The sequence below is a fragment of the Hordeum vulgare genome, chromosome 7H, assembly GCF_904849725.1.
Source record: "Hordeum vulgare subsp. vulgare chromosome 7H, MorexV3_pseudomolecules_assembly, whole genome shotgun sequence".
In the NCBI taxonomy this organism is placed as follows: domain Eukaryota; kingdom Viridiplantae; phylum Streptophyta; class Magnoliopsida; order Poales; family Poaceae; genus Hordeum; species Hordeum vulgare.
Window position 1 is genome coordinate 197,966,246 of NC_058524.1, and position 24,528 is coordinate 197,990,773.

Genomic DNA, 24,528 nt, shown 5'->3' on the forward strand with positions numbered 1-24,528 from the left:
CTAAGTCCTTTCACGAGGACATCTGTCGTGACAAAACCACCACACATACCCACTACCGCCACCCTACCACCTGGTGGGGGACGCCACAACCAACATCGTCTGCAAGCACCATTGCCGCCAACTGCATCATCCCGACCAGATAGGGCTATGCCCGCCCCACCGCCGTCGGGCCAACCAAGGGCTCGGCGGTGAAGGAGGGGATGGGACTGAGGGTGGCAAGGGTTTCATCCCCATCACTCAAGATTTTTTCCTTGCCGATACGCCACCAAATCAATATCAAAGATTTTTTTTTCGATTTTATGGAACATTTTAAAATGCGATATGGCTGCAATGCACCGGTAGCACGAGATACATTCCCTAACGGTAGAAACTAGCACCAAGCAGCTGGTGTCGAGGATTGCAACAAGAGACACCTCCTGAAAATGGCATTACAAGTCACACCATTAGGTTTATGCAACACGACTGTAAATTCCGGTATTTGGTGCGAGGAGATGATTTCACTAGTTGTTGAGGCCTGCCGTTTCGGGTCGCTTGAGAGGAGGTTGTGTGCACCATACATTCGTCTTGAAATTAAAAATATATATGTACGTCATGTGAACATCACATCCATCCCAAAAATAAAAAATAAACCTAAAAAAACTTTTCTTAAAAAGAAAAAGAAGTCTCACTTTCATGTTGAAAAGAACTCTAAAAAAAATCAAAAACTTTCTCACTGCGGCCAAACAACATGCGCCACGTGGCGTAGCTGACTGGCCATCATTCTAGCGATGCTTAATGTGTTTGATAGTTATCTCGTTCGCCAAAGACCTGTTCTCAAAGCAGTCACTGCAGGACCAGGAAACACCGAAAGAAATTCCATAGTGGGAGCCAGCTCAAAATAGATATCACGACTTCTTATATGATCCATGCCACAATGGTTGCAAAACAGTTCAATTTCCTTGAGCTTCGCACTGGTCATCTACTGAATCCGAATGAATGTGTAGTGGCCCTATATCCGGGACTTCTTCAATACCTTCAGCAGGCTGAGAGCGAGAGAAACTCCGTTATAATCCCATCAATCTCCGGAAAATGAGAAATGCCTAGGTAAAAAAAGTTACCTGCAGGAATTCTAGAAAGCACCACACAAGGTAATTTATGATCATAACGAGGCAAAACAGTTTGCCTGCCCAAGCTCCACATGTAAGGTATCTACACAATTATGGAAACACAACGTCAGTGACTTCCTTTTGTGTTTGCATGCAAATCTGTGGTGGTATTGCCCACACTTTGACAAGTAGAACTAATCATTATACGGAATATAGAAAATATATAGAGAGTTAACACTTTGACAGACAATATATGTAAGGATGGAGATCCAAAGGGAAAAAAACCGATATCTTCAGTTATAACTACTCTGAATGAGTGGTGGAAGATGAATTTACAGTCTATGTTCTGCCTTATACTCACCGGGGAAGACGATTTAGCAAATTAGTGTTTGATGACTGCATTGCACGATCGTAGACAATCTCTGTTCTTTTGGCCACATCATCCCAACTGTAGAGTTTTTTCATCTACAATGCACATTAAATTTGAATAAGCCCAAGAGAACTTGCATGCCAATTTTCTACTAAAGGGAAAGCTGGTGCAGTAAGGTCAGCCAGGTGCATAGAGTTGAAACTCACCCGGCGATGCATAATTTGAGGATCAATACCAGGAAGTATGTCAATAGCTTGCCTAACGGCCCGTACCATATCTTCTGGATCTGGTTCTGCAAGTACTATCATGTCATCTGGTAGAACCTGAAAAGGAGTAATCTGTCTGCAAATTGTCCAACCAGCTGAAATTTATGGCTCTCTACAAAAGAAACTTTGAAATCTTAAAAGTGCATACCTCTGGAACCCCTCCAACTCTAGTGCTTACAGTCAAAAGCCCACAGCTTGCTGCTTCCAGAATGGCTATGCAAAATGCTTCTGTAAGCGAACTACAATAGCAAAGGTTAAGTTTCACGTGTCAGTATTTGTTATAGTTAATTGCACTATGCACCACTGTCATAAACAAGGTTAAGTTATCGACCTTCTAGTTTCCAGATAATATTATGATTATGCAAGTGAAAAAAACCCGAAACCAAAAGCTCTTTTCTTTCTGTTTGCATCAGATCCATGAAATATATAATTTCACAAAGAAATACTCCCACGACATCAGTATGTTTTATCAAATGATATTCTACATGCATGTTGGAAGAACCAGAGGCTCACAGGAACAATTCAATAATCTGGTACAGATATAACCAACAGCAGAAAAGATCCAACAGATCCAAAGCTGCTCAAAACATCTGTTCAAGGAGAGCGCTAATCATTTCAAACATTCCAACACAACAATTTTAGCTACTCTGTTAATGATGGTGATCATTGCTACATAAGCCTCGTGTTTTTAGAATTCAATGGACAGTTTGGTAAAAGCAACTTCCTTTGTCGCAACAAAAAAACTTCAAAATGGAACCTGACAAGATATCTCAACACACCAGAGTATACAATAATCGATGGTAAAGTAGAAATACAGTAAGAACAGAAAAGGTCACATATATAACGAACAGTCTAGATATTTTGAGCACAAAAGAATGAAAACTCAGAAAGGTACCTGTTAAGAAATATATGACCAGATATCAGAACAGATCGTACTTGAGCATGAGGTACAGCCCCTAACATCTCAACTCTATCCTGAAGGGAGAACTTCTCCCTCATCTCTTCAAGTCGCACACGTTTTGGACCATCACCTCCAACAATAAAGCGGACCTGAAAAATCCATAGATTTATTAAATGAGGGACATAATCCACTATAACTCCAAAACAACATGGAGTAAGAAAGTAAAGATGCAAGATGATAACATACAAGCCAAAACATTCTAACAAGCCGAACTTTCAAGCAATTTATTATATGTACCAGAAAGGATCACAGTGATCAAAACAGTATGTCTATATGCTGAATTACGAACTTGTTCGGCCTTTGAACATACATGCAGTTAACCTTTTCTTATTTAATGCATGACTCATGCAAAGAGTGCTGTAGTTATTAGCTATAACCCACCTTTGGAAATAGACGGCATACTTCTGGAATGATTTCAACGAGAAGGTCAGCACCTTTTCGATATACCAATCTACTTATCACAACAATAATAATTTCGTCACAGTTTAAGCGGTTGGAGGAGGGAGTAAACATTGCAGTATCCACTGCATTAGGAACCATGAAAACCTTGTCTGGAGATATCCCTGATCTCAAGACAGTGTTCTCTTTGCTTGTGTGAGACACACATATGGCCTGATCAATATCTGCAAGAGTAAACTGCAGCACCTTATTCATGTGAATGCTCCCAACATCAGCAAAACCATAAAGCGAGTGGTCTGTGAAGACAACTTTGTACCCCATCGTCCTAGCATGCATCAACGCTTCGTGGCACAGTGTTGAAAAGGCCTGATGTCCATGCACAACAGATATCCTCTCACGAATAAGAATGGTCCTTATGATTGGAAATGTCATGAATAATGTAGGTAGCGTATTCTGCATCAGGAATGGCCTCCACGGCACATAATAAACCTTCAAGCCACCAGTAACATATCGTACTCCAGAACGTTTTCCATATGCATGTGTCATGACAACCACCTATAAAACAACAAACTGAATTCGCTCAAAAAGCTTGTACAACCCAGAAATAGTAGCATAAAGTTACTTTGTACAGACTTATGCTCATTGTGTTCAAAAGAAGGTAAGGTCTCCAAAGCAGTACATCCTCAAACAGAAAGTCCAAAAATCCCGTAAAAATGATGCATTCATGCAGAGTGATGAGAGTGGACAAATGAAATGCATACCCAGTAGCTTATCTTACATTCCCGAACCATAAATGATGAAAGCAGTAAACAGTTTATTCGGGAAAGACCTTATGACCAAGCTTAAGGAGGCATTGCGATAGATAATAGATGTGGCTTTCCACACCGCCAAAGTTTGGGAAGAAAAAGTCGGACACCATCAAAATCCTGTGCTTTCTGCTTTGCCCATCCATTGCGTGTGAGATCTGAAATAGCAAAAGCCGTGTAGAGTACCATATAACCGATTCAATAATGGAAAAGAGAGTATACACAACGCAAGCCAGTGAACTTTAAATCAGACTCATATTGTCCATAACGACACACCAGCCTCCTTTTTTGACACACCACACCTAATCACTGGCGTAATTGGGAAAAAATGAACATGAAAAGGTTTTAAATTACAATAATTTTGAACATGAAAAGGTTTTAAATTACAATAATTTATTTATTTTATTTTATTTTTATTTTTTTCGAAAGATCCAGCTGATGGCTGGCATATATTGAGATAGCAGATAGCATGGCGAGAATACAAAAAGTGGGGTTGATCAGTAGATCAAAAGACATAACAGGAAAATCATCCGAAAAAGAGGTGGAAAAAAAGGTAGCCTGGCACAGGCGCCGGACTCCTCACGTAATTTCCCTAAACGGGTGCTCAAGAAAAACTGCTCCTGCTTGCCTCCAAAACTCAAGAGCTGTTGTGATGGAGGTGGATATGTTTGCTGCTCTTGCTGTTTTGTTTCTAAAAGTGCACTCGTTTCTTTCCTTCCAGATTTCTGACAGGATCAGCACGATCATTGTTCTGGTTCCTTTTTTGTACTCTGGTCTTGCCTTGCTTATCATCTTGGAGATGATCTCTCTGGTTGATCTTTTGTGAGTCCAAATTGTTGGGCTTAGTGAGGCGCATCCGATGCGAGATGCCGCCTCGATCCATACTGTTGTTGCCACGTTGCATTCCCAGAAAAGATGAGTTGCTGATTCTAGATTTCTGAGGCATAGCTGGCAGAAGTAGCTGTTTTGCCATCCCCTCCTCTGCAATCTGTCGTTGCACCAGAGCCTATTTTTTGTCAGCAGCCATATGAATATCTTGAGCCTTTGCGGTGCCCAAGTTTTCCATATAAACTTGCTGATTTCCGATGCTGTCCGTCCTAGGAATTGAGCTTTGTATGCTGAGTTGGCAGTGTAAATCCCCGAGGCCTCATGTCTCCATTTGATTTGGTCACTTGATTGCTCTATGAGCTGGACGTCCGCGTCCTAAATCCATCTATGCAGGCGGAGGACGTCCGCCCAAAGGTGCGTTGTATCTCCATGCGCGAGCTCGGCTATCCATGTGTTGCCTTGTAGCGCCTCTTTCACAGACCTATTTTTTCTACGTGAGTGCCTGAACAGCGTCGGGTATGCCGTCTTTAGCGCCCCCGAACCCGTCCAGGGGCATTTCCAGAAGGAGGCCGTGGCCCCATCCCCCAGGGTGACTGTCGTGGAGGCGCTGAAAAGAGCTCTGTCATCGGCATCGCATGGCAGCTGCATGCCGTTCCATGGCCTTTGCGGACTTGTCCATGACAGCCATAGCCATCTTAGCCGGAGCGCTCTGGAGAAGCGATGCATATCCAGCACCCCTAGCCCACCGCTCTCCGTTGGGGAGCATACTATTGGCCAGCTAACTTTGCATTTCCCTCCGCTGATATCTTCTTCGTGTGCCCATAGGAAACAGCGCCTAACCTTGTCAATCTCGTCGAGGAATTTTTTGGGCGCTCGCAGGACAGCTAGGGCGAAAGTTGGCAGCGCGGTGAGTACGCTGCGAACCAGGACCCGTCTCCCTGCGATGTTCATTAGCTTCCCTTTCCATCCTGCTAGCTTAGCCCTAATCCTATCTAGGATGAATTGAATGTGTACCAAACGGATCCTGTTAAGGGTGAGTGGTAGTCCTAGATACTTTATTGGGAAGCCTACCCTCTCCCCTCCGAAGGCTGCAAGCACAGCGTCGAGGTCTAGGTCTTCACAGCGTATTGCCGAGACAGTAGACTTGGCAGGGTTGATATGCAGACCCGTGGCATTTCCGAAGTCTCTTAGGATGCCCATAATCAAGTCGATTTCTTCCTGTATGGGGTTTGCGAAGATCACGGCATCATCCGCATAGAGGCTAAGCCGTAGCGAGATATCTCTGCCCGGCAGTGGCTGGAACATGTTCATCTCAGTGGCCCTACACAGGAGCCTGTGCATGGTGTCGATGGCTAGGATGAATAAGAGGGGGGACAGCGGGTCTCCCTGTCGCAGGCCCCTTTTGTGCCAGATAGGTCTACCCGCGGAGCCATTTAGCATTACCGTAGACGATGCAGAGCTAAGGAGTAGTGCTATCCAATCCCGCCATCTTGCTGGAAACCCTAGATGCTGCAGTAGTTCTAAGAGGTATTCCCAGGAGACGTTGTCGAAGGCTCTTGCGATGTCTAGCTTCAGCAGTAGCGCGGGGGTCTTCTTTCGATGGAGAGATCTAACGGCATTTTGTACGTAGAGGAAGCTGTCTTGCGTTGACTTGGCACACAAGAAAGCTGATTGTGCTGGCGAGATTATGATGTCGATGACCGTAGCTAGTCTTCTCGAGAGGACCTTAGCTATAAGCTTGGAGATCGAATGAATTAGACTTATCGGTCTGTAGTCCTGCACCTCGGAGGCTCCTTCCTTTTTTGGCAGAAGGACTATCATGGCGGAGTTAAGCTTGAAGAAGTCTCCTCTAGTCAGGTGATAGAAGCTATGAAAAGCCTGCATCACGTCGTCCTTAATTAGAGGCCAGCACGTTTTGAAGAAAATCCCCGTGAAACCATCCGGTCCCGGCGCCTTCTCCGAAGGTGATGCCTTGACCGCGTCCCACACTTCCCCTTATGTAAATGGGTTGTCCAAACCTCTCCCATGAACTGATGGTAGATCTAATGAAGCCCAGTCTATTGTGACGGTGCGGGTAGCTTTTTTCCCTAACCCCTCGTTGAAGTGCCTATAGATGACTTCTTCTTTGTGTTGGTGTGTCGTAGCTATGCCGTCACCAGCCTTTAAGGTGTGGATGAAGTTTTTCCGCCTCCTTGCTCTCATCTTGATGTGGAAGAATTTTGTTCCCGCGTCGCCCAGCCTTAGCCATGTGAGTCTAGATGCCTGTCGCCGTCGTGCACGCTCGACCGCGGCGAGGCCGAGCATACGTAACTTGAGTAGCTTTCGAAGATCAAACTCTGCGTCTGAAAGACGCCTGTTCTCTTGTGCTACGTCAAACCTAAGGACTAATTCTGCCGCCATGTGGAATTGTAGTTTTGCATCGCTGAAAAAGGATTTGCTCCAAATCTTCAGGTCCCGTGCAGTGCCGTCATTTTTGTGAGGAGACGACGGAAAGCGCAGGTAGACTGCACTGGTCTATTCCAAGCCCGTTCAACCGTGTCGTGGAACCGCGGGAACCTAGGCCAGAAATTTTCAAATTTGAACTTGCCTGGGCGTGGAGTTGCTGTTGTGTCAGCGAGTACTAGCGGGCAATGATCGGAGGTGGCCATGGATGCCGCATGCAGTGACGCCGAGGGGAATCGGCATTCCCATGGAAGGTTGCAGAAGAACTTGTCGATGGCGTGGAGTTGCTGTTGTGTCAGTGAGTACTAGCGGGCAATGATCGGAGGTGGCCATGGATGCCGCATGCAGTGACGCCGAGGGGAATCGGCATTCCCATGGAAGGTTGCAGAAGAACTTGTCGATGCTTACTAGCGTCGGGTTTTGTCGCTCGTTGCTCCACGTGTAGCGGCGGTTTGTACATCTAATTTCCTTCAACCCGGCAGTGTCGATGGCCTGCCTGAATTTGCCCATGAGCCTCCGGTTGAGGTTTAGGTTATTTTTATCCCTAGCCTCGTAAAACAGGTTGAAATCGCCGTTTATAAGCCACGGCTCCGCAGGCTGTGGCGTAGAGAATGATAGCTCGCGGAGGAACGCCTCCTTCCTGGCGTCGTCCGCTGGTCCATAGACCGAGGATAGCCAGAAAGGCTGGCTCTGTCCTAGCAGGGTGACCTTGGCAGTGATAGCAAAAATTCCTACCGCATGCGAAACTATTGTAGTGAGCTCTCTATTCCATAGGATTGCCGCCCCGCCGCTCGTGTCGATCGCCGGTAGGGCGATGCATTCCGTGAGTTGGGTTCTTCCTATCTCCTGCACTAGTTGCGGTGTCCATGCGTCTATCTTCGTCTCCTGGAGGCACAAAATTGTTGCTCGCAATGATTTTGCCATCTCACACACTGATGCCCTCTTTGCTGGTTGGTTTAGTCCTCTTACGTTCCAGCACATGATCGGTAGTAGCTTGTCACTCATGGGGGAAACTAACAAATCTCCGGTGACTACATCTATTTGGCCTTGGGCCCAGAACAAACACCTCCAACATAACCGGGGATCGCCGTCGCCCACCAATAGGCCCCAAGCTACGACGGCGATAGGATACGGCCTCGCTAACCTTACACAAAGAAATGAAACCTAGCTCTAACCGGCTGTCCGCCGGACGCCACCGGAGAAGTACAAAGTTAACTCTTAACATAACTAGACTACGGCCTTCTCGGCCACTACGTCGGGGCCGGCCATGCGAGCCATGACCGTCAGGGCCTCCCCGTCGAGGCGGGTGAGCTTGGCGATGACCGCAATGTCGCTGTCTGAGAGAGGCTCATCGAAGCGTCGAATAAGGGCCTTTGCTACGTCTTCAGTCATCTTCTCCTTTGGTCCTAGCAGCCCTAGCTCCTTCACGAGACGGAGGGAGGCACGCTGTGCGACCGGGACGGTAGACGTGTTTGCTGCCTGCCGTGCGCTGTGCCTAGTCGGAGTAGCCTGCGCTCTGCTCTTCGGCGGCGGCACGGACCGCCTGGTGGGTGGCACGGCCAGCAGAGGAGGCCTACATTCGCGGAAGAGGCGAGGCTCCTTGCAGCCGCTTGCCTCGACGAGCTCGAGCTGGCTCACACGGCTGGTCACAGCTCCCAGCTGGACCTCCATCGTGCGCGCGGAGGAGGGAGTTGCCCTGTTGAAGTGGCCGTAGTCCGACAGCGTGGGGCTGAAGGCGTCTAGTTGCAGCGCCTCCCCTGCTGCCTCTAGCAGGGATCCTTCGTCGAACTGCAGCGGCTCGGCCAGTACCGCGTCTGCGGCCGCCTGCACGTCGGCCGCCATGCCGTCGACGACGAGGGAGGTCATCGGCGGCTTGTTTGCTGTTTTGAAGAACTCGTCCACCGGGTCCTTGCCCGTGGTCTCGTCGTGAGCCTCTCGCGCCTGTGCTGGCCTGACAGTGGGTGGTGGCGGAGGCCTAGACCTGCCCCGCTGCGCGTGATGACGCCTCCCCACCGAAGCCCCCCTCTTGTCGCGGCGTCGGCCGGAGGAGTCCCGTGACCGGCGTCTTGGCGCGGGAGAGCGGCTGCGCTGCCGTGGAGCCGGTGGTTGTGGGGGGACGACCGAAGCGCGGCTATGGCGGAGAAGAACGTCCTTCCAGGAGCGGTGGTCTCCCCCCCTCGGGTCACCATCCCCGTCACCGTCTTGCTCCCGGCCGCCGCAAGCCATACCCCGGCAGCCGACGCTGGCCACCGACGCGCGGGCCTGGGTCTTCTTCCTTCCCCCATGATGGCCGTCCTCGGTTCCCATTGTCCAGGACGCAGGTGCGACCGCCGGGAAGGGGGCGGCCTCGCCATCCGAGTCGGAGGACGGGATTCCGCTCCGCTCGGAGTGGGAAGAACGGGGGGACGGCGGAGTCCAATCTTCTGCCCGATCGACGTGGATGAGCATGGAGTACTCGGCCGTGGCCGGGGGTGGAGCTACTCTTCTGTCTAGTGGGGAGAACCCCACCATCTCCTCGACGCGGCCTGCTCCCCTCGGAAGGATCCCGAGGCAGTGCTTGGTGGGAATGTTTCCGACATCGTCGGTCCAAACCCAGCACACAAACGTCTTGGTGTGGCCGCGCTCGAGCGTCCTGCTGTCGAGGCGATCAACTCTTACCCGCCTCCCGAGGATCTCCTCCGCCCCCTCGACAGACCAGTAGTGCATGGGGACGCCCTCGATGACGACTCGGACATGGAGCAGCAGCGAGCCGAAAGAGGCGTGGTCGTGCTCGTGCCAGGAGGCGACGTTGAAGACGGCTCCGTCGACCCGGATGGAGGCCCGACGCAGTGCATTGACCTGCTGTGCCGGCTGGGTGAAGATCACCAGGTAGTGCTCCGGGTGGTGCGCCATGACGCGCAGCGAGTGCTCGGGCACTGCGAGCTGCGCCTCCAGGGCCCTTCCCACCGCCATGGGGGATGAGGCGTTGACGCCGTCGGCTGCAGACAGGGTGACGACGTGGCTTCTGAGGAAGAAAATGGTCTGGTCTACTGCCGGCGAGGGGACGGCCACCGAGCGGCTCTCCCTAGGCCGCCTCGCAGGGTCGATGTGGTGCAGCATCGCAGGCCTCAGCGGCGGCATGTGTGAAGCGACCGGGGGCGGAGGGAAACAGACGCGCGCTTGTAGCGGCTGGCCAGGAGCGGGCGGGCCGAGCCAGCTGCGAGCCGAGACCGGCGCCCCCGGAGGGAGGTGGCGCAGAGGGCAGCTCCTAGCTATGTGGCCAGCTCTTCTGCAGAGAACGCAGTGTATCGGGTCTCTGCACTCTGCCCTGCGGTGCTTGCTACTGAGGCACCGAAAGCACCTGCCTCTGAACTGGCTTAAGAAGGCGGACGGCGCTGCAGCTAGGCCCGAGAGGCGGTTGGGCCTATTACCCGCACGGTGCTGCCCGGCGACCAACGGGTCTGACTAGGCGCCGCGTCCCCTCCGGCGAACAACCTCTGACCATTGCCCAACCTTTCCCGAAATGGCAAGCGGAGGGGCGACGACTATGGACCTGAGGCGACGGGACGGCATAGGCGCCGCAGCGACCGCGGGGACCGAGCACGGCGCAGAAACGGCGGGCCCTGGGGAGTGCGCCATCGGCCGGACCGGCGGGTGCGAGAGCGCAGAAGGGCGGGGGCGCGCTAGGACCGTAGTGGAAAGGGGATGAGCCTCTGCACCGACGAGGAGCATTCACCCCGCAGCAGGATTCGCGGAGGCGTGGGTGGATCTCGCGAAGACTCGGAAGCCGGAGAAGCCGGAGGAGACGCGGCCCGACCCGCGGATCCCGCCCCGCGTGAGACGACCGCGCCAGCAGTCGAGTGACCGGTGGATCCCGACGAGCACCTCGGGGCCATGAAGGCTGGTGGTTGGCCGCCGCGGCCGGAGTGGCCCGCGGAGGGGAGGGGAGGGGCTCCCTAGCTCATGCGAGGCAGAGAAGCGAGGTCGGATCTATTTTTTTCGGTGATCAAACCCTGCGATGCTGCAGCAGGGCAAGTCCATTACAATAATTTTGAACATGAAAAGGCGTGAAATATCTAATGATTGTTGCCAACCAAAATAAATAGAGGTTTGGCTGCACGATCTAGGGGATAGGTGGAGAAGGAGGAGGCTGTGCTCACCGGTGATGTGACGAGTACCTGAAAGAAGAGGAGGATGCGGTGTTTGCGTTGGTGGATCTGTAGCGACGAGCTCATCAGTGTGGTGCCGGATGAAGACGGATAAGCAAAGGGTGGTGGAAGAGGATGAGGGGGCTGGTTAACCTTGGTCGACGAAGGAGGACGAAAGCAACCGCCGGCCCGTCGCCGTCACCGGAGCCGGAGCGGACAGGAGCTTGGATGGGTTGTTCCGGCCCGGGGAATAAGCGGGGATCCCTGGTTACCTGGGAGAAATGCGTTGGGCACCGCACCGCTGAGTGGTGTGACCATTCTGCCAGATCAGAGCCGTTCGGAGCGCATCGGACGGTGGGCCTTTTTGGAGCAATACCGCATAACTACTTCTTCCGTTCCTAAATATAAGTGTTTTTAAAGGTTTCATCAGGGACTACATACGATATATAAACATACTTTATAGTATACATTCATTAATTTTGCTTTGTATTTGTCTGTTAGTAAAATATCTAAAAAGACTTATATTTAATAACGGGAGAGTATCATTTAAGGGACATATAACCCCTCATGTTTAAAACCACAGACTTAATCCCCTGAACTATGTCGAACCACACAAATCACCCCTAGTCCCATGTGGAATGGTTTGAGAGGGTTCTTTTGCCTAGGTGGTGACTGGGATGAGCCCATCGACCAGCCTGGTTCGGCACTAGCGTTTCTCACCCATCAAACTAGTATTTTACCTTTCGATACAGAAATCCCAAAAGATCACCACACGCCCATTCAGTGCCCTGGTATTGGACCGGCCCATCCCAAGAATTACATCCGAAACCCTACGACACTGTGGTGAGAGGAAACGCGAGCTTCCCCTCGCGAAAATCCTCCCCGACACTAACGGTGTCGCGCCCTTCAACCTCGGCTCCCTCCGTCGTCTGCCCCCTTCGTCGTCCGCTCCCTCCGCCATCCATCCCCTCCACCGTCCGCCCTCTTCGCCGCCCGCCCTACGCCTTTCGATGTTCGTCGCCCTCCGCGCTCCTCCGAGCAAGCCCACCACCTCCGGCGCCCCCTCACCCGAGCGAGCTCCCCCTACACGTCGGACGGCGACGTCCAAGGACATCCTTTCCCTCCCCGGTCTCGCTGGCAAGCTCATCTTCCTCCTCATATCTGTCTTCAATGTTCTTACTACAGATTTGCTGCTGGATAGATGATGAATGAGCTACTGCTGGATACGAATGATGTTGTTAGTTGATGGAGATTTGGTAGATGATCTACTCCTAGTTGTTTGCTTGATAAATGTATGGATGCTGCATATGTAGTTTTTTCTAGAAGGCTTGCTACTGTCAATGGTCAATAGATGGATGTATGAATGCCGATGTTACTTCCTAGATGGTTTGCTACTGTCAATGAGATCTCTCATTCTATTTTCTTGCATTTGTATTGTACTGTACTCCATCTAGAGATTTGCAAGTTTAAAGCTCTGGATGGTCCAACCCTTGTTACTGAATTATTTGCACTTGGAGTAGATGGTTCAGTCCTGGTTCCTTAATTATTTGTAGTTGATTAACTGGACATCTTGGAGTACTTAATTGTTTGCTCAATTCATTAACCTGAAGCAATCACAAAGTAAAATAACATCATGGTCATGAATCACCTGTTTATAGTTGTTTAATCACTTATCACTATCAAAGTCGTTGTCTCCGTCACCATGGGAAGTTGTCGTCCGGAGATGGCCACCCTGTTTATCTGCTATGCATGTACTAGCAGTTAGTTACATCAGGTTGTGACCTATTTGTTCAATTAATTTACCTGAAGCGCATGAACTATTGGTAGCTGTTTAACCAGTTTTCTAATCTATGCAAGTATCAAATTGTGTAGAGTAGATCGAATTGCACACATGTTGGTAGTTGTTGATCTGTTTCTAGCAAACACTAGCATCTAGATGCATGCTAATATGATTGGTTCTATAACTATGCTCCTCTGCTAAATGCTTGTGACATCTCGCTTGTGTGGAATATTTCCCTGATTGATGCGGGTAGTAGAAATGGCAGTCATCAACTAGCTAACGGTACGTGGCCATGGTCACAAGAAGTGCAGATAAATTTAAATTGGGGATGAACATTAAGAATTGCAGTGGGATAATTGTTGTGTTGGTTGAATGAGCTGCAAGATGCATTCCCTGCTATATTTCAATACATTTCCAGATATTCCAAGAGTTTTCTGCTATATTGATGATGGTCGTCGTACTCCTAATATTTGTGGGATTTTCTGAATTAAGCTCGGTCCTAAATCAGCCCTTTCTTATAGGTACCTGCGCCTTGGTTTATAGTGGGAGTGGACGAGCTGCCACCTTCGTGGGATCCCGTTAAGACGCCAAAGTTTGGTATGCCTTGTATTTACTAGGGCTTGTTAGCTCTCTAAGTCTTGTTAGCTTTCTAATTCTTGTCATTGTTTCTTGAGTCTAGATCGTATTAGGAAGAGAAGGGAGGAAAAAGATGATGAGATGGTCCTTTTCATTCTTCCATTATTGCACTCGTACTTAATGGACAGTAGAGGACAGGGTGAAAAAAAAAGGCATGGCTCGATCCTTAAGGCAAGCAGCGTGTTGACGAACTTCTTGAAGGACATGTGAAGAATTGCTTGGTAGCTTTTAGGATGGAACCATACATCTTTAAGTCTTTAGCATCATATCTTAGAAGGAAAGAATTGATAAAAGACGCAAGACTCTAGGTTGAGGAGAAGTTAGCATTCTTCCTGTACATGTTGTGACATAATTCATCATATGAAGATACGCAACTGGAATTCACACATAGTGGATCCACCTTTCATGAGTACATGAACGAGTTCTTTGATCTCATCAGTGTCCTATGTACCTGCTTTGTGGAGCCTCCATGCAATGACGAACCACATCTAATAATTGCTACTGATGAACAATTATATCCATACTTCAAGGTTCTTATATTGACACTTAAAAAAATTCTTACCTTTCTCCATTAAAATTTCAAAAGTTAATTAGTAGTTTTTTTACAGAAGTGTATAGGTTCTATCGATGGATCCCATGTTCCTATTACCATTACACGTGAGAGTGTTGTCCCATTCCAGAATAGAAAGGGCACCTTGAGCCAAAACATAATGATTGCATGTGACTTTGACTTGAAGATCACATTTATATCATCTGGCTCGGAGGGATCTGCAACAGATGCTAGGGTTCTTCGATCTGCAATTAACTCTGGTTTTAAAGTACCCGATGGGAATTTTTACCTCGTCGATGGTGGTTACGAAAACACCACATCCTTCCTTGCATCGTATCGGGGTGTGAGGTATCACTTGAATGAATTTGGGCATGGCCACCATTGTCCACAGAACCACACAAAATTATAAAACCTTTGACACGCTATGTTGCGGAATCACGTGGAAAGGACCCTAGGAGTTCTTAAGAAGTGATTCCCGATTTTGAATGTTGGGACATTACATTCAATTAGGAACCAAGCGAGGATTCCAGCAGCTACCGCAATCTTTCATAACATCATCAAATTGCATGCCGGTGATGAGGAATGGCTTGACAACTAACCAGATATCATACCTCTGGCTTTGTCAATGTACCCAATGACAATGATAACTACCAAGGGAACAATACCCAAGGCAATGCTTTGCAAGATGAAATTGCAATGCATACATGGAATGATTTCCCACATAACTAACTCTTTGTAAGTTTGCGGATGTAATTGACTCTTTCTAATTCAACTGATTAATTGTCTTCGGTTTGTGTGTTAATTTTTTATCTAAACAAATATGTATGCAAAATGATCTCCTAAATTTAACTTGGCGCAGGCTGCTGCATTATTAAGAAAGAAAGGTCTTCTTGGTGCTTGAATTCACCAAATGTTACCAGAAATAGTTCTCCAAAAGGTATTCTTGCTTGTCACTACAAGAATAATAGCATTGTTGTACTAGCTATCATGTTGGATAATACTGTTTGTCACTACAATTTCTTCATGTCACAAGTATTTTTATGCGCATAGCCATTTGATCTGAATCCAAATTTTTCAAACATTATTATTAGTCTTGTGCTTTAATTGGCTTGTGTAGTTGTTGAACAAAGAGCACAATGGAGTTTAGGACTTGCAAAGGTTTGGTGGAGATACTTATGGAGCACGATACTCCTTACCATCGAGGGCAAAATGGATGGAGCAAGGAAACTTGGAACTTGATGATGACAAAATTCCATGCAAAACACAAACATGTGAAGTTCTCGAAGCCTCAAATTCAAGATAAGTAGAAGGAGATCAAAAGAGAATACATGATGTTAAAAGAAGATCGAAAGCAAAGCGGTGTTGGATGGGATGACAAAAGATGTATGATAGAAGCAGACACCGACCTTTGGGACAATCTGATGATTGCAAGTTCTTTAATTCCACCCTTCAATATGGTTACAATTTTATACCATGCTAATACTCAGCTATTAGTCTGGTTCTTTGTAGTCATATCCAAGTATCAGGAAATTCAAGAAGAAATATTTTCCTCTCTTTGATTTGTTAGGAGAACTCTATGATGGTAAGTTTACCAACTTCTGTTGCTACCTCTTAACTTTTAACTCCCCCTATTGCTTGGTTACTTACATGCATTTTGCAGCGCATACAACAATGGGTACCTGTAATTTCACATCCATTGCACAACCATCACAAATTGAGGAAGACTTTGAAGATGAAAGAGAGGTTGAGGAAGTAAAAGAAAGTGATGACTTGGAGATGATGAATCAAGTGCAACATGATGAAGATGACTTGCAAATTCTGGATAAAATAGATGTTTCACATAGGAAGGAGGATGTCAATCCAAGTAAAGAAGTGGGTCGTAGAATGACTGGTTCAGGAAAGATGCCCCAAAAGAAGCCCAATAAGGAGACGCCCAAGAATAGTGAAGATGTGATTGCTCAAGCATTAGAGAAGTATATAGAGTTGAAGAAAAGGCAAGTAGATGATGAAGTTGCATACTTGGCCAATGAAAAAGGCAGAGGCGGCAAAATTACATGACTCCTCTATCACCAAGTGCATGGATGTGTTGAAAACAATGGAGGATGTCACCCGCATCGAGAACATCAAAGCATTCAACATCTTCAAGGATGCTGTAAAACGTGAGATTTTCATAAATGTCGCTGATGATGATAAAGAGACTGTTGTTATGTGGCTTTGGAGCCAGATGTCCCCATGAGGTATGTTCAAGTTTTGAACTCATAAATTCAAATCCATAGGAATCATAGAGCAGTACCTAGAGCTATGCAGGGCTTACATGTGGATGAATATTTTGCAATTGTTGTTTTGCCATGTGTTGATTGTTGTGTGTGTGATCTTTGTCACTTTGCAATTAGAATTCAGTTAATTCCAAGCGATTGGGTGGTTGTTTTGCTATAGATATATGTGTTACTTCATACCTAGATGGCTAGACGTGTCTGAAACTGAAACTGCAAACGATTACAGACCCATCATAGTTTGGAAATGTTGTAAGTGATCACTAAGCCATTTCCTAATCGAATGCAATGGCAGAATCTTAAATGGCAAACTTAAAATAAACAAAGGAAAAGAAGTTTGAAATCCAATTCGTCTCTTTGGAGCATATGCTCGTGCTGATCAAAAATGTTATTTTAGCAAATGTTAAATTGAAAAATAGGTGTGTTCATTGTTAAATAGCGCCTACAAATTTTTAGGAGTGTTAAAATTTTACATGAAGCAGACTAATTACATAGGAGTATATGATATGGACCGATGACTCCTGCTAACTGACACGAGCTACCACAACTTCTCTTGCGAGTGTAGTGAGAGTATCATGAATGACACCATGACTTATATATTTTTGAGAAATGAATGACACCAGGACAGTGTAGCTGATCAGACGACCGGGGTGGCTTTTTTGACCGACCATGCTTTGTGGCCCATTTTCTAACCTAGAGCAGGCGTGGTTTAGTTTCAACTTTTAGCTTTTGCTTGACAAAGGATGTGACATAGTACTTTGAAATTATTTTCTGAAATTATCATGTATCAGCCATGGATTTTCTGAAATGATTTTCTTACTAAGCATAGCCTCATATTAACATGATTTCCTGATTTTTGTTTCGAGTATTAAAATGTATGTTCAACTCTTTTGTTATCAAGTTCTCAGGCATCTGAGGAACCAAGACTAGATACGTTTGGCCACTCAAAAACTGGATGAACATGACATCAAAAGAACAATTCATCTTCATTATAACATCATTCTCATCCTTTCTTGGTATGTAATAATGGCATGGCCATGATGAAGTGTTGTTGCTACGATGAGATGATTCCAAGTCATGCAAAATTAAGTTGTTACTTTGATGATCCGGAAAGATCAGATTTTTAATTTTATTGTCTAATTATATTTGTGGAAAATTTATGTCGCCTTGCGATGAACTTTTGTTGCTATGAGGACATAATGAAGTCATGCAAAATTATGTTGTCTTTGTTATGGCTGCAAAAATCATATTTTTATTTTGATTATCCAATATTACAAAGACAGTCCCGACATGTCAAACAATATTTTTATGTGCAAGGGAATATGAGGGATTGGGATGGGAGGGAACATGGGGGGGGGGGGGGGGGGTTAGGGGATTGGGATGGGAGGGAACGTGATGGATTTGAGGGGATTGTGTGAAAGGAAGGGGATCACCAAATCCCCTACAATCCCCAACCTTTTTGGGCCTGAAAAACCCTTGTGCCAAAGAAGGCCTTAAGGGACAAATAACACCCCCCACCATGTCTAAAAGTAGAGACTTAATCCCCTCAACTATGGAAAACCACACAAATCACCCCTTAACCCCATATGGAGTAGTTTGGGAGGGTTGTTTTGCCTACGTGGCGACTGGGACGAGCTCACCGACCGGCCACGTCAGATAGGGGCGGGTTTGGTGGGATCTAAATGAACCCCTTGAATTGGTTCAGCCCAGTTTCCCAAATCAATTCTGCCCTGCCCCTTCACCTCCCTTCTCCTTCCAACGTTGGCAGCGACGAGGTCTAGCAACGAGCCATCAGCGACATGAACTAAGCATCAGTCTGCGGCGCAACAACAGGTTAGTCACATCGATATGGAGACCCATATGTACTAACTGAAATCCTTCATTTCTTCTTTTATCTTAGGTTGGAGTTTATGGGGTTTGGGGGGAAGGGGAATTCAAAATCATCTAGGATTTTTGCTTTTTCTTGTTGCGGCATATGTAGTGGTTGATTGTGTAAGTACGACCCTTATGTTGCTCCATTTTCCCTAAGATTAGAGTATTTAGGGTTAATTTATTTATGTTTGAACTAAAAGGAGGTTTATTTATTTAGATTTTTTTTTCATTTTTGGAGCAGATTTGAGGTATGGATCCTTTGGAGGAACATCTGCATCATTTGGAGGAGGAACAACACAGAGAGGAGCAACTGCAACATGTACAACATGGAGATGACTAGCAACCAAATGCAGAAGGACAACACAGATTTTAGAGAAAGATTGGCATCATACTGCAAATGCAGAGGAACAACACAATAATCCAAATGTAGATGAACATATATTAGAACGAGAAGCTTGGCAATACTCCAATATGTATTACCAACTTAGCAGTACCAATGCTAACTTGCTAGTGAAGATAGGTAACATCCAAATGTAGGACAAAGGAAAATCACATTTAGATGAGGATGAAGAAGTATAGAGTTAAAGTGATGGCTCATCTGACAGTGACTATGCTATTCCCCTTGTAGAGAGCAATAGCTTAGCATCTGATGATGAAGTGATAGAGTTGAGAAAATATGCTAAACAACTGTGGGACAAAGTCACAAAGAACATGTTGAGAGAAGAGGAGGACAAGCCATGCAATGTACCTGATGAGTATTTTGTCCCAGAAAAATTTAAGCTAGATGATTCAGATGGAGAAGGTGTTGGAAATAGGCCCTAGAGGTAATAATAAATTAGTCATTATCATATTTCCTTGTTCATGGTAATCGTTTATTATCCATGCTATAATTGTATTGATTGGAAACTCAAATACATGTGCGGATACATAGACAACACTGTGTCCCTAGTAAGCATCTACTAGACTAGCTCGTTAATCAAAGATGGTTAAGGTTTACTAGCCATAGACATGAGTTGTCATTTGCTAACGAGATCACATCATTAGGAGGAGGATGTGATGGACAAGACCCAAACCTTAAGAATAGTGTTTGATCATATCCAGTTCACTCCTATTGCTTTTTGCATGTCAATGTATCTGTTCCTATGACCATGAGATAATGCAACTCACTGACACCGGAGGAATGCCTTGTGTGTATCAAACGTCACAACATAACTGGGTGACTATAAATATGCTCTACACGTATCTCTGAGGGTGTCTGTGGAGTTGGCATGGATCAAGACTGGGATTTGTCATTCCATGTGACGGAGAGGTATCTCGGGGGCCACTCGGTAATACAACATCACAACAAGCTTGCAAGCAATGTGACTAAGGAGTTAGTCATGAGATCTTGTATCACGGAACGAGTAAATAGACTTGACGGTAATGAGATTGAACTAGGTATGGAGATACCGACGATCGAATCTCGGTCAAGTAACATACCCATGGACAAAGGGAACTCCACACGGGATTGATTGAATCCTTGACATCGTGGTTCGAGTGATTAAGATCTTCATAGAATATGTAGGACCCAATATGGGCATCAAGGTCCCACTATTGGTTATTGACCATAGAGGTGTCTCGGTCATGTCTGCATAGTTCTCGAACCCGCAGGGTTTACACACTTAACGTTCGGTAATGATATAGATATAGTTGAGTTATTGTGTTGGTGACCGAAGGTTGTTCGGAGTCCCGGATGAGATCTCAGACGTCACGAGGATCTCCAGAATGGTTCCGAGGTAAAGATTTATATATAGGAAAGTGGTATTCAGGTTCCGGAAAAGTTTCGGGGGTTTTCCGGTATGGTATCGGGAGTGTCGAAAGGGTTCCGGGGGTCCACCGGGAGGGGCCCACTCACCCCGGGGCCACATGGGCCTAAGAGGTGGTGCACCAGCCCCTCGTGGGCTGGGCAGGTGACCCCAAAGAGGCCCATGCGCCCAAGTGTAGGTGGGGAGGTGCCTTGAGGAGGAGGGACTCCTCCCCTTGGGCGCCCACCTCCCTTGTTGGAGGTGGACTCCTTCCCACTTGGCTGGCCCGCCCTCCTTGGAGGAGGGGCCAAGGCTGCGCCCTACCTACCCCCTCCTCCTATATATATAGAGAGAGAGAGGGAAGCACCACCCCCAAAGGCATAGGTGCAACCCTACCTCTCTCCCTAGATCGATTTCTCCTCCGAAACGCATATGCGGCACCGCTTGGTGAAGCCTGCTGAGATCACACCACCACCACCATGTTGTTGTGCTGCTGGAGAACTCATCTACCACTTTTCCCACACTCGCTGGATCGAGGTGGTGAAGGCGTCACCGGGTTGTACGTGTGTTGAACGCGGAGGTGCCGTCCGTTCGGCACTTGATCGAGATGTTCGTGATTGGGTCGCGTGACAGATCGTGATTGGACCGTGAAGATATTCGACTACATCAACCACGTCTCTCAATGCTTCCTCTTAGCGGTCTACAAGGATATGTAGATGCACTTCCCCTCCCATGCGACATTTCCCAATAGTGGCATCATGAGCTAGGTCTATGCGTAGATGACATCACGAGTAGAACACAAAGGAGTTTGTGGGTGTTGATATTCAAATTGCTTTCGTCCTTAGTCTTTTCTTAATTCAGCGATATTATGGGATGAAGCGGCCCACACCAACTTTACTCGTCCACGTACGAGAGACCAGTTCCATCGACTCACATGTGACTTTGTTGCATAAGATGGCTCGCGGGTGTTTGTCTCTCCCACCTTAGTTGAATCAGATTCGACGAAGGCGATCCTTGTAGAAGGTTAAATAACAACTTGTATATCACCTTTGTGGTTTTGCGTAGGAAAGAATCGTTGAAAGGATCGATATGGTTGACTAGAGGGGGGGGGGTGAATAGGCAACGACCAATTTTTAATTAATATTAGCAAGTTAGGGTAAACAACATACGGGTTCACAAATATAACAACAATGTGGTGAACCCTAATGAAGCTAACAACGAGAGCTACTAAGACAAGTAAGAGATAGACGACAACATAAGCATACACAAAGTAAAGGTTAGAGATAACCACAAGTGGAACCGATGGAGACGAGGATGTGTTACCGAAGTTCCTTCCCTTTGATAGGAAGTACGTCTCCGTTGGAGCGGTGTGGAGGCACAATGCTCCCCAATAAGCCACTAAGGCCACCGTATTCTCCTCACGCCCTCGCACGATGCAAAGTACCGTGATTCCACTATAGGTGCCCTTGAAGGCGGCGACCGAACCTTTACAAACGAGGTTGGGGCAAACTCCACACAAAGCTTGGAGGCTCCCAACAAGACCACGAAGCTTCACCACAATGGAATGTGGCTTCGAGGTGACCTCAACCGTCTAGGATGCTCAAACACCCAAGAGTAACAAGATCCTCAAGGTATTGGTGGGGGAATCAACTTTTCTCTTGGTGGAAGTGTGGATCTAGGCCTTCTCAACCACTCCCTAAAGAATCAACAAGTTTGATTGGCTAGGGAGAGAGATCGGGCACTTTTGAGCTTAGGGAGCAACAATGGAGCTTGGGAGGCTAAGAGATAGGGTTCCACAGCTAGAAGAACCCTTTATATAGTGGGGGGAAAATCCAACCGTTTTCACACTCACAGCCCGAGTCTAGCGGTACTACCGCTGGATGCAGCGGTACTACCGCTGGCTCTCCAGGTACTACCGCTGGGCCCCCGGTAGTGCATAAGTACTACCACCGCCAAGAAAGTCTTCGCAAAAAGGTCCGTCCATGTACAACCGCTAGGCAGGTGGTACTAAGCTCCTGGAGCGGTACTACCGCTGGCCAGGGGCGGTACTACCGCCAGCTAGCGGTACTACCGATGGCTGCAGCGGTACTACCGCTAGCACTCCAGCGGTACTACTGCTAGGCCCAGCGGTACTACCGCTGGGGGACCATTTGCAAAGAAGAAGGAAACACAAAGGCGGGAGCCACTCCAAAGATGTCGGCAAGGGGGAAAATATGTGAAGTGTGCGCGTGCAAAGATTGATTCCACCCAAACCTTTCCAGTACGGTTCCCCTCTTAATAGTACGGCTTTCCTATGACTGAAATAAAGAGAATCGTAGAGAACGCCGGCCTTGTGTTCCACGAGCGAGGGGGCGAGACGTCTTGTGCCGTTGATGTGTGTTATCTGAAATCTTAACACACATGGTTAGTCCTTTGCGATACTGTCATCAATCACCAAAATTACTTAGGCATAAACTATGCCCCAACAATCTCCCCCTTTTTGGTGGATTGATGACAATACCGGATTTGCACAGAGAATAATATGAGAACTAAAAGGTAGAGATATATGATAATAAGGAGCATATGACTCACAGCATATGATGGAAATAAATCTCACACAAGTTTATGTCTCACAAAAGATAGCAAAATAGAAGCAAACCAAGTTCGAAGCAAAACACGAAAGATAAGCAAAGCAAAGCAAAGTTCGACTCTCAAAGCAAATCCAGCTCCTAGACTCTCTCCCCCTTTGGCACAAGACACCAAAAAGGGGCACACCTAACGCCACAGGTGGTTACTCCTCATCCTCAGCATCGCCAGACTCGTCCGTACCCTCCGGATCGTCCTGCTCCTCCTCTTCCTCCGCAGCGCCAGACCACTGGTAACCTTGAGCCCGCATCCAAGCAGCCTCTGGAGTGATGTCGTCCTCTGATCCGCTGGAGATGTCAACATCAAGAGTCCTTAGGACACGCTTGTGCCTCTGACGGTTCTCCTTCTGAGCCACATGCGTCTGATACTGGCCCTTAGCCTGCATACAGAAGAGAGTCTTCATCTTATCCTGCAGTTTCATGGCCCAAGATGGCATGGCAGAAGAGCGGGACTGAGAGGCGGTTCCTCTGTCAGCAGCAATCTCTGTGTCAGTGTCCATGTTCTGAGAGGAAGTTGATGGGTTGGCCCATTTATCCTTGACGCGAAGCTTGACAGGATCGTGCACAATGTAGTCAGCCTGAATGTATAACTCCTCCTATGGATAGGTGTCTTGCCATTTCTGACGGATATAAGAAAACATATAGGGCCCGTAGATGGGAACCTTGCGCATCATGATGCAGTTCCAGAGCTCAGTGAACATCACATCAGAAATATCAAGAGGGGCAGACTCCTTAGTCATAGTCTCCTCACAGAGCAGTAGCATCTCAGCCAGAGAGCCATGTACCTCGTCGAAGTTGCCAATGCGAGGAAAGAGGGTGTTGCGGAAGATCCGATGCATAATGTCCAGATGCCTGGGGAGCACACCTTTCTTCACATAGAGTTGTTGCAATCTGTCCTTGACGGAAGCCCTATCAGTGGGAGCTGCGGCATGAGGACGCGACCCAAGTGGAGTGTCAGCGCCCTGGAAATCAACCTTGAGGAATGCCATGAATTCACGCCAGGTACCGGTCATCTTCTGAGTCCCAGTCATCCACACCATGGAGCGCTCGTCATCAGGCGAGAAGTGAACCGTGACATAGAACTGGGCAACAACATTGGGGTCAAAGTCTGTCTTGAAAGATATGATATCCTTGATGCCCAGTTTGTCAATCAGAGGGAGAGCATCAACAAAATAGTCCATGTTCCGCTGAAGGTGAGCCAGGTCAATCCACTGAACGGGGACAAAGTTCTTCTTGAAATTGTTGACGATATCACGATAGATCCTGCAGTGATCCCTTGCCCAGACATGCTCGACATTCTTGATCACAGCCCGCTCTTGGAGATAGTGGTTTTGAGTGCGGAACCGCAGAAGGTCCTTAGGGGGCATGGTGCGGACGTTGATCCCCTTGTCCTTGTGAGCGGTCTTTCTAAAGGCCTGCTTTTTGGGTTGCAGACCTGAAGTGGCGGAACCCTCTGGAGCCTCTGGATTGCGAAAATGCTTGGACTGTGTGTCCCGTGGGGGGTTCGAGCGGCGAGCACCACCTGTGACACAAAACACACACCGAAAAAGAGCGACAAAGAGGAGTCAAGGCAATGAACAAGAAAAGGCAGAAAAGTAAACACTCATTGCCAAGCACATGAGAAGAGTACACAGAGAGTCCTCCTGGCGGTAGTACCGCTACCCCTGGCGGTAGTACCGCTGGGGTCCTGGCGGTAGTACCTCTACCCCTGGCGGTAGTACCGCT

At 47.4% G+C, this 24,528-nt stretch overlaps 2 protein-coding genes and 2 long non-coding RNA genes across 9 annotated transcripts; 2 read left to right on the forward strand and 2 right to left on the reverse strand.

The window, feature by feature from the left end:
* Positions 1 to 545: 545 nt before the first annotated feature.
* On the reverse strand, positions 546 to 11,603 carry LOC123413366 (phosphatidylinositol N-acetylglucosaminyltransferase subunit A-like). 6 transcript variants are annotated; one of them, XM_045106310.1, is made up of 10 exons: positions 11,438 to 11,556; positions 11,315 to 11,353; positions 3,911 to 4,045; positions 3,064 to 3,636; positions 2,617 to 2,771; positions 1,870 to 1,960; positions 1,662 to 1,778; positions 1,447 to 1,550; positions 1,098 to 1,188; positions 546 to 1,022 (listed from the first exon to the last, which is right to left on the reverse strand). In XM_045106310.1, exons 3-10 carry the CDS (start codon positions 4,031 to 4,033, stop codon positions 930 to 932), a joined length of 1,347 nt encoding a protein of 448 aa, XP_044962245.1. In that variant the 5' UTR covers positions 4,034 to 4,045; positions 11,315 to 11,353; positions 11,438 to 11,556; the 3' UTR covers positions 546 to 929. The 6 variants fall into 6 exon arrangements, with proteins under 6 accessions (XP_044962245.1, XP_044962244.1, XP_044962243.1 ...); XM_045106309.1 differs by having other exon boundaries at positions 11,297 to 11,353; XM_045106308.1 differs by lacking the exon at positions 11,438 to 11,556 and having other exon boundaries at positions 3,064 to 3,318; positions 3,391 to 3,636; positions 11,297 to 11,430.
* Positions 7,163 to 8,162, reverse strand: LOC123413368. Its single transcript, XM_045106311.1, has 2 exons — positions 7,551 to 8,162; positions 7,163 to 7,423 (listed from the first exon to the last, which is right to left on the reverse strand). The coding sequence occupies exons 1-2, from the start codon at positions 8,160 to 8,162 to the stop codon at positions 7,163 to 7,165; spliced, it is 873 nt and encodes a 290-aa protein (XP_044962246.1).
* A 1,981-nt stretch (positions 11,604 to 13,584) lies between the features above and the next one.
* On the forward strand, positions 13,585 to 17,751 carry LOC123413369. Its single transcript, XR_006613735.1, has 5 exons — positions 13,585 to 13,661; positions 15,110 to 15,187; positions 15,368 to 15,832; positions 15,911 to 16,487; positions 17,425 to 17,751. It is a non-coding gene; the product is annotated as an uncharacterized LOC123413369 (long non-coding RNA).
* A 211-nt stretch (positions 17,752 to 17,962) lies between these two features.
* On the forward strand, positions 17,963 to 19,142 carry LOC123413370. The gene is made up of 2 exons (XR_006613736.1): positions 17,963 to 18,515; positions 18,637 to 19,142. It is a non-coding gene; the product is annotated as an uncharacterized LOC123413370 (long non-coding RNA).
* Positions 19,143 to 24,528: the final 5,386 nt, after the last annotated feature.